The 10,613-nt window shown below is 42.3% G+C and overlaps 1 protein-coding gene across 1 annotated transcript in view; it reads right to left on the reverse strand.

The window, feature by feature from the left end:
• LOC134082315 (zinc finger protein 208-like) overlaps window positions 1–10,613 on the reverse strand; it is a 35,354-nt gene that overhangs the window by 16,660 nt on the left and 8,081 nt on the right. The window contains 3 exon segments of the mRNA XM_062537966.1: window positions 269–452; window positions 615–1,738; window positions 7,263–7,397. Of these exon segments, the coding sequence (XP_062393950.1) occupies window positions 269–452; window positions 615–1,738; window positions 7,263–7,397 (1,443 nt within the window).

Consider the following 10,613-nt stretch of genomic DNA (forward strand, 5'->3'; position numbering starts at 1 on the left):
AAGAGAATAACCTGATGTACACCAATTCAGCGTGGGAATATATTTGCATGAATGTATTTGGGCAAGTAAATTCTAAACTCTAAATTCTAAATCCCCTGATATTCCATGACTTTGCCCTAAACATGATACAATTCCTTGGAATAGATATTCCAGAAATTCCATAACTTGTGGGAGCCCTATTCCTCTGTATCCTGACAAAAGTCTTTCCCACACTCTGAACACTATTGTTGCTCCTCACTGTGCATTCTCTGGTGTCTCTTGAGATTACTCCCCTGAGTAAAAGTCTTATCACATTCTGAGCACTGATATGGCCTTTCTCCAGTATGGATTCTCTTATGGATAGTAAGCTTCCCACTGGTTCTAAAACTCTTCCCGCATGTAGAACACTGATATGGCTTTTCTCCAGTATGGATTCTCTGGTGTTTCTTAAGACAATCCCGTTCACTGAAGGACTTGCCACATGGACATTGATACAGCTTTTCACCAGTATGGATCTTCTGATGTCTTTTCAGATGACCCTCTGTTGTAAAAGTCGTTCCACAATCTGTACACTTATACAGCTTCCCAGTATGAATATGCTGGTGTGTCTTGAGAGCATCCAAGCGGGAAAAAACCATTCCACACGTTTTACATGGATATGGCTTTTCTCCAGAATGTGTTCTCATATGGTAAACGAGCTCTGTGTTCCTCCTAAAACTCTTCTCACATGTAGTGCACTGATGTGGCTTTCTCCCAGTATGGATTGCCTGGTGTCTTTTGAGATTAGATGCATAATAAAAAGCTTCTCCACAATCTGAACACTGATATGGCTTTTTACCAGAATGTCTTCCCTTATGGTCAATCAGCTGTTTTTTACTCTTAAAACTCTTCTCACATGTAGTACACTGATGTGGCTTGTCCCCAGTATGGATCTTCTGGTGCAATTTAAGAGAAGGGATCCGACTAAAAGTCTTTCCACAATCTGAGCAGTGATATGGCTTTTCTCCTGAATGTATTACCTTATGATGATCGAGCTCTTGCCTGGTTTTGAAACTCTTCTCACAGGCAGTACACAGATATGGCTTTTCCCCAGTATGGACCATTTGGTGACTCTTGAGATGGCCCGCCTGAGTAAACGTCTTTTCACATTTAGAACAATGAAACAAATTTCCCTCGTTACGAATGCACCTGTGTGAATTTAGATTAACCTTCTGTCTAAAGGACTTTCCACACTGACGACAGTGATAACTTTTCCCCCCGGAATGAGTTTGCAGGTGTATCCTGAGAGAAGCCTTCCTATTAAAGGACTTCCCACACGTAGTACACGCATGTGGCTTTTCTCCAGTATGGATCATCCGGTGAGCTCTAAGAATAGACGCCTGCCTAAAAGTCTTCCCACACTCTGAGCAGTGATATGGCTTTTCTCCAGTATGTGTTCTCTTATGGCTAGCCAGGGATTCACTGGTTCTGAACCTCTTCCCACATGTAGGACACGGATATGGCTTTTCCCCAGTATGGATCGTCTGGTGTGTCTTCAGACCAAACAGCCGAGCATACGTCTTTCCACACTCTGAACAATGAAATGGCTTTTCTCCAGTATGGCTCCTCTGGTGTCTGACCAGATGTGATAAACTACCAAAGGTCTTTCCACACTCAGAACATTGATGTGGCTCTTTCCCCACTTTTGTTATCTGACGTGCTTCGAGATCTGGCCTCCTCTTGGAGCTCTTCGAAGCTCTTCGAACTCTTTGACCACCTCCTGTAATATGAAAACAGGATTTAAAGAATGCCTGATTTACTGACATAATATTTTCAAGGTTGATATTTTAGTGGCTGATAAGTGTAAAGTGTTATTATACCAATATTGTAATTTCGGCCGATAATTTAAGCAGATATTGCCAAGGTCCAATTTCCCTCTAATTATCATTTCTGGAGTAGCGTGTTATGCATAGGCCTGTAGCCTGGCTACATTAATCTTTTTGCACATGGTCCAGTTGTTGAAATAATCATGTCAGTAGTAGGTCTGCCACTTTTTGTTGCATTCGGATATGTAAGGGATAACGGCCAACGAGGTGACCGGTTAGATGGAAATAATGGCTAGGTGGTCTAGAACTCCGGCGACGTGCGGCGACGAGCGAAGCACTGTCTTGACTGTGGGACTACTTTCCGCCACATATCAACTTTCTACTTGCAGGACAAAACTGCAGTTACTAGTTCTAAATGGATGGTTGCTATGGCCAAAAGCCAGTCGTTAGTTCTAAATGGCTGGTTGCTACGGCCAAAAGCCAGTCGTTAGTTCTATCTCTCCTGTTGTCAAGCGGGCATATCCCAGGAGTCTGATTAACTTTAACTTTGAAATATCGCTACTTTTATAGCCTACATGGCATCCAACTAGCTACAATCCACCTCCGTCATATGTTACAATGTTACTATGGTTCAGCACGTCTGTATTCAGCTTGGATGCAACGTGACAGTTCATTTAAACTTCGCAACGAGTTTGGTGAATTAATATTCAAGTGTGATACGGGAACTACTTCAAAGGTAGCAGGTTATACAAAGTTAATGGCCACCCCATCAGCCAATCAGAGAAGAGAATTCCATTGTTGAGGGAGATAATTTGTGATAATAGCCCAATTCAAACTAGGGCTGGGCGATATACCGAATATACTCGATATATCGCAGCTTACAGTACGTGAGATACATTTTTTGTCATATCGCAAATATCAAGTATTTCACAATTTTCGTAATTTTTGCAAGCGGCAACCTTTTACAGTGGCGGTAACACTGCCGTTCTGTGCAGACCTGTGTCCCTATCCATCGTAACCTCTCCCTCTCAGTAACAACGTGAACACTCACCAACCAATCCTGAACCATCTTTTCAGATGAGGGTGTGACGTCTAGGTGTAGCAGACGAGAAGAAGTGAACTTTCAGTTCAAAACAAGCAGCGGTAGCATGTCTAAACTTGTTAAAAACAAGCAGCGGTAGCATGTCTAAACTTGTTAAACTTCTTATTTAACAACGAACAACCGAACGACTAATTAAGAAAGCACGCACCACCGTTGTATCAGATGTAGTAGACATCATCATTCATATGGAGCCATATCAGAGACATTAAAAGCAGCTTAATTTATTATTATTATTAACTAAATAATAACTAAATAACTAAAGCCATGAAGCCATGCAAAAAGAGAAGCCAGTTAACATTTTATCCTTAAGAGTGTATAGGCAGAGGGGCCTTTCAAAGAAGGCAGGGAAATAAGAAGAGAGAATGATAAAGCCAAATAACAGGTCATGCTCTGCAAATAGGCTAAAATAAAACAATTGATGTACCATGGGTGTGTTGACATTTTTGCATGCACACGTTTCCCTGTGAGAAACATTCATAGAAGGCTACTGGCAAGATTCAAAAGTACCTTCACCCCTGCTTTTAAATACAAATTTAAAATAGAAACCACTAAGAATGTTTTAATGTGGATACAATTTCCAGGGTTTGGATTGTGTGATTTATCCTAGCCTGCTGCATCATACTGACATGATTTAAAACATCACTGGGTAAAAGTGAGAATTCGTTAAGTTCTTTTGAGAAAATGTAAAAATATCGAGATATATATTGTATATCGTGAAATGGACTAAAAATAGAGATATTACTTTTTAGCCATATCGCCCAGCCCTAATTCAAACTATAAATAAAATAATCAGTTGTTAAAGTGCCATGTGTAGTGTGTTTTTTTACAGTCTACGGTATGATTAGACAGCTTGTTTTTTTATTTTATTGTTTGCCATCTCTTCCAGTAGCGGGCACTCTAAACATTTTGTAGCATAGGCCCATGACCAGACCAAGCAAGTAATTGCCATCCTGTTTTTCTTCTTTTATCTCCTTCACTGGCACAAGGAAATCTGTCAGGCATTTTAGAGTTCAGTATCACTGTGTGAAATAAATCATTAGAGATGCACCGATAGATCGGCTGGTGACCGGAATCGGCCGATTTTCACGTGATCAGCCATGACCGGCGACCGGCCGGTCAGTCTGAGACATGCCAATTTTATGCCGGTCAAATGCTCTCGCAAGTACTTGTAACAACATCACTTAGCTGAGTTAGCAACGTTTGATGAAGCTAACAAAGGCCAACAGTCAGGGCTGGATAAAGCACTAATAGGCCTACTAAGTTTTTCTATGCAGCAAACGCTGTGCTTTGCCATATTGCGTGGAATTTACTAAACTGTCACTTCAGGTTACGTAAACAGCGCATCACCGCCTGTCCTTGCCGCTAATTGCGTGCCCACAGCTGAACCACAAGCGCCGTCAACAAGCAGCGACATAGCCAGTTACTGAAGGCGAGACAAGGCAGGAATAAACGTTTTGCTTCGGTTTGCCACCTTAGCATATATTCTTTCGCACTACTACAACAACAAAGTCTGATTTACACATTTAGAGGTTTATTTAATTACCTTTTGTCTACCGCGACCGACCGTGATACAAAACATAGGCTATCATGTGTGGTGTCGTTGGAAAGTGTTTCTCCTGCATGACGTTATGGCATCCAAATATGGACACTTCCTTTGTATTCGCAAGCAATCGCGAAAGTTTAAAGAAGAGTGTAGACTGAGAATTGCATGTCATTGGCTGTGTTTCAAGGCTGCTTTCTCAAAATTAGTTTTTTTGTAATTTTCCAACATCTCAGCTTATGTAGCACATGTAGCCTATACCAAACTATCCAGTTAAAGACTTACCAGTAGCCTATTCTGAATAGTTACAGTTGGATATTGGATGTGAGAAGAAAACATAGGTGTTTCCACAGTGCATTTCTATTAGGCCTAGTAGCCTAGTGTGTGATATTAATGTCCCACACTGGGAATACTGTAGCTGAAGAGGACTTGAAGAAGAATCTGTCTATTCACATTTTTTTTTTACCAACCATTGATAAGTTGATTACATTTCTATACTAACATGTTGTATTGAAGAAAAGGTAGAAAATAACTCTTTGTGTGCTGTAAAGTGGTTAGAAGAAATTAAATCGGAATCGGCTAAAATCAGTATCGGCCAGTCAAATTCTATTAAAAATCGGAAATCGGAATCGGCCAAAAAATTGCAATCGGTGCATCTCTAATCACAGTGTTTCCCACACATAGACAAATTTGTGGCGGTGCGCCACAGATTCAGCACCGGTTGCCACATATTGCGTTTCTCTATTCTCTTTTCTATTTTAGGAGCACCAGTGCTCCTAGTGAAAAAGCTAAGCGTACAGCCCTGATTTAGATGTATGTTCATACTGTTTAATTTACTTTAATTTCAAGAAGATTTTCAAAATTCCACAGCTGAAAGTTTCCAGAAATGATTCGCCACTTGACATCCCTAATTTTCATGCACTGCAATAAGTCCCTAGCCTGGCCCCCGCCTGACTACATACTTCCACTCATTTACATTGCTCTTTATACTCTGTCTGGTAAAGCTTCACCCAGCTTCGTTTCCTCCGGCAATCAGCGAACAGAGGGCGTTACCAAGAGCGATTACATTTAAGTTTCAAGCCTATCGTTATCGTTGTGTCCCCTGTGGTTATCATACGTCATTACCAAACGTGATTGAACTCCAATGAATTCAAACTTCAGACAAGTCCACAAACCAGGAAATAAACGTTTGCCAATGGATCTAGGCCAGACTCTCTGCGAAGAAAAGAGTCGGGTCTCCAGGCTAATAAGTCCCCACCACACCTACCAACACTGAGCTTAGATAATAAGAGATTTACCAATAGGACACGTGAAGATGTGAAACCGTTGATATGGCCAGCCAGTTTATCATGACATTAAAGTAACCTATTTTCTTAATCAATAAGCAACTGTATGCACAGGCCAAAACAAATGTTTGAGCTCTAATATTGGCTCAGGGGCGGCGCCAGAGATTTGTTTCTGCCGGTGCTATGCGGGAGCTATGCTTTTCACAGAGGGTGCTATGAATTGCCCAGCCCCCCCCTCCCCCAGTTTTCAAGGGGACAAACATACCTGTCTTCTGTCTGACTCAAGTGACGTGAGCTACTAGGCCTAACTGCAATAGCCTAAACTATCAATTCACTGCTTGACACTAATACACATGGAGAAATATAGCACGTTAATACTGGAGAGAACCTTTCAGAAATTATGTTTTGGGTGAACGGATAGCAAAACCATACTTCAGTCAGGACTACTTTGTCAATAAAATATTTTTATTTACTATTGCATGAAATACATTCTTGGCGGTATCTTCTGTTCTGGGGGCCCCCTGCCCTTCCATGTTCAAACATGGAAAGCCCAAGGCAGGGAGAGCAGCAATAAACCCCCCCATGGGGTACAGAACAGAACAAACATCAATGACACAACGTTGATAAGTCAGAAGTATGAGGGGGTTAAGGGGAGGAGGTGGGTGGCAAAGTTGCAGAAAAAGCAGATGGCAGCAGATTGGCAAAGGCAGTTTAAATAAGCGCTCTGAATGATCTCCACCAATGAAAGCAAGGCTTGGCCAGCTGGCACTCAGCTGGCAATCAGCTGAGCGATTAGATTGACAGTCAGCTGGGCCATTCAGGGAAGCTAGCGAGACTCCGTGACCTGCCCGAACTAACGCTGTGCTCCATTTTTGGTGAACGGAGATGCAGATCATTGCCCTCATTCATTTGTTTGAGCAACAGCCCATGTTCTGCGTTCACACAAACGAGAGCGAAATAAATGTTTTAAAAGTGGTGTCATTATTTGCTATGACGTTCACTTGGCCAAGCCCGTTTCTATGTTTGACAGCAATAATCCGCTCTGATAGATGTTTTAAATAACGTTGTTTGTTGCTTCTATCCACGTTATCTCCAGTGGTTCAGTTTTCTTGCGCAGACGCACACACACACATTGAATAAGCGCTCATATCACTGTCCCTAATGTGTTGTCTCTTGATAACACCTAATTAAGAAATAATTCATAGTCTGGATTCTGGAAAATGTTTACTTTCTTTTTGTTTCGGTTTGCTGTTCCATATCAACTGTGCCGCAAATCCACTGACCAGCAATCTCCTCGTCGAGGTGCCTAACACTGCAGAACATCAGACTAGGGTTCGAGACAGTCACGAAATACAAGGAGTTGTCCCGAATCTCGAATCCTGCCCTAATTGTCCCGAAAATTATAGCCTACTATAGCATAGTCTGGTAGCCAGTTATTGTCTGATACATTAAAACCATTGAAGGTGTCGAATTGATAGTAGCCTAAGCTAATTTTCATTTTGACTGGTCTCTCTGGGTGTGTGTGTGCGTGCGTGTGTCTGGTTTCTTACTGGTCTCGGGTTGTTCTGCATCTCCGTTGGTCTGCGTCTGCATCTCATCCTCCTCCTTCACTTGTCGTCCTTGTGGTCTGCAGCAGTCCACCAGCACCACTGATACCCTCTTCATCTGGGCCAGAGACACGGACTCTGAAGGGAACAGGTCAGTTGTGAATTGGACTACAGTGCAAATGCTGGAGCACATTTTGTGTTGGAGCATAGACAAACGCTATTGGCCTGTGACGTGACGATAACGAAACTTAAGCGACGCGAAGTGTCATAGAAACAAAGCGCAGCCTCCCCAGCCTAATGTTCCACTTTCAATGAAATCCACTAGAGAACGGACAAGGCTTGCGGAGTGCTATGAATGAAAAAAGCACCAAACCCTTAGTTATTGTCAGCGGCCTACTATACAGCAATGGTCTGTTAAGGGCCGTTCACATCAAGAACAATAACGATAAACAAATATCGCTCTCGTTAATATGAATGACAACGTTCACACCTAAACTATAACGATAACGACATGAAGAACGATATCGTTGTTGATCACTTTCAGAGCGATTTTGAGAATGATAAAAAGCTAACAGGCAATCAGAACCCATAATATTCTAGCCAGCACATTCATTAACATGAGAAGAGACTTTTCTTATCGTTGGCCAGTGTGGACGCTTTTATCGTTATGGTTATAGCTATTGTTATCGTGTTCGTTCTTGGTGTGGCTACAGGAATAAAACTCTGACCCCCCGACCCCCGGTGTAAGGCTGCGTCACGATTCTGCCTTTTCACACAGGTTTGTGGATATGAATGTCGCGATTTTAAATTTTGAATCGCATATCATTACAGCCCTAGTTGATGAGCATCTTCATTCAACACAGCAAAACAACACAACCTTTGGGGCTAACCAAGTGCTAATTGTTGAGCTCTGATGTTATAGGTCAAACAACTTATCAACAACTATCCCACAGAACAAGAGATTAATCAAGGGTAGGGCAGGGTAATCACTAGTTGCATTCTGTGTGTGTGTGTGTTAGGGCTGGGCGATATGGCAAAAAAATTGATCACGATTATTTTTCCCATATTGAACGATCTCGATTTTTAATCACGATTTTTTTTATCTGACACACTTTGCATCCGTCAGGCTCATAGGGTCAGGGCTCCAGACTAACTTTTTGCGTTGGTTGCACCGGTGCGCCTAGCTTTTTTTTTTAGGTGCACCAGCGCAAAATTTAGGTGCACCCACATTTTTCATTGCATCGCCTTTAACGCCAAAAGGACACCTTTTATCGCACTCCTTTCATAATGTGAATGATTTTTTAACAATAAAGCATAGAAAAAGCTTGTCTTTATTTGAAACACAATATGGAATATGCATATTCTTTATAAATAATGATATATATATATATACGTATATATACACACATACACTGTATAATGCTTTCTACATAGGCCTACTGAAATTTTGGATATTCATGACATTCATGACTATTCATATTACAACTCCGCCTCTTTAATTCAGCTGTCGGCTTGAAGCCTCAAAATATTGTAAACAAAGTAGCATAGCATTAGTTGGCTAGCTTATTATACTGGTTGGACTGTTCAGTTTCCCCACGTGTGTTTAAGTTACAAGGTAGGCCAATACTTTTTCTCCTTGGGACAGGCCCTTTTGAGTCTTGGAGCTGGAAAACATTGAGATGATCAGTCAACTTGAATGCAAGAGTTTTAATAAAATTTGTGCAGTATGCTATGATGCTAACCGGATTTTAATTAGGCTATGATTTCGCTAGTCGTCTTCTATAGGCCTACGTCATTGATTTCACGATTGTGAATGTACATGTCGAGGGGGGGTGTTCATTAAGCGCGCTGCGCACGAGAGAGAGAGAGAGAGGCGGAGAGGGAGAGCGAGAGAAAGCGGTCCTAGGAGAGAGGGTTTACAGTTTGGTAAAGTTGCACGCATAGTCTAGCAGCCACATTTACATGGCAACTTGTGAAAGAAATGATATGCTTTCACCCGAGCCGCCTCAAGCTCACCAGTGCGACCTAGAATGTTTTTCAGGCGCAGTGTTGAAAATGTTGGGTGCATGCAGACAGTGCGGTGCCAGGAAAGCGGTTTGTGATGGTTGTCGTGCACTTTGCTGCAGCATGTTATGCACGTGATCGAGAAAGCATACCCACAGCTGATCACCGTGATCGAACTTAATTTGATCGCGATCACAAATCGACATCGTATAATCGCCCAGCCCTAGTGTGTGTGTGTGTGTGTGTGTGCGCAGGGCTCGACATTAAAGGGATAGTTCGGATTTTAAGACACGAAGTTGTATGGGTTCCCTGTCAGCAACGTAGTGCATCAGCACTGACTTACCCCCGACAGCGTCCTGTGAGCCGAGATCCAGCCGGTTTTTGATCGTTTTTGATGCCGGACTATTTTCTTCAGCAAGTTTCTGGGGTCACGAAAGTAAAGTGTTTTTCTTCTCAAAACCATATGCGTTCAACAGAGTGATATATTTGCACCACAAAAACGTTGTCCAGCTGTCAGTAGCGCGCAGTGATAGGAATCGCGAAAAATAAGTAAGTGATAACGAGGTTTGAATTTTTCCTGGACAACGTTTTTGTGGTGCAAATATATCACTCTGTTGAACGCATGTGGTTTTGAGAAGAAAAACACTTTACTTTCGTGACCCCAGAAACTTGCCGGACTACTTTCTTCAGCATCAAAAACGATCTAAAACCGGCTGGATCTCGGCTCACAGGACGCTGTCGGGGGTAAGTCAGTGCTGATGCACTACGTTGCTGACAGGGAACCCATACAACTTCGTGTCTTAAAATCCGAACTATCCCTTTAACTCATTCACTGCCATTGACGTCTTTAAACGTCATTTTAGACACATACCTTGACTGCCATTGACGTCTATAGACGTCAATTGCGTTTTTCAATGGGGAGGGCTCCTGGGTGGGCTTGGGAACGATCTGGCATGGTTTCAGGCTTGTAAACAGACTGTACTAGCGATCCGAGCCGCTAGATGGCAGCAGTGCCATTTGGATGATTAGTATCTGCCAACATGCAGAGATGCAACATGCAAGATGCAAGCTAACAAACTGAAGATCGACCACAGTGGATCTAGTTTGCACGTGATCCAGCGAATAAATATGCTTACTTCTTACATCAAGGATGGAAAACATGTGAACGGTATGATGCATTTACATTGAATATTGCTATATAGACTAACAACAACTTTGCTAGTGCTAGCTTGCTAAGTCTACCGTCCTGTTCAGAGTCTTTAGCGACCATCAGAGTCCCTAGCAACCTTGACGAGACTGACGAGATAACAGTGCAATCGTGGTTGACATACTACTGAAACGCTAACGTTA

Source organism: Sardina pilchardus, chromosome 1, assembly GCF_963854185.1.
Source record: "Sardina pilchardus chromosome 1, fSarPil1.1, whole genome shotgun sequence".
Taxonomy (NCBI): Eukaryota; Metazoa; Chordata; class Actinopteri; order Clupeiformes; family Clupeidae; genus Sardina; species Sardina pilchardus.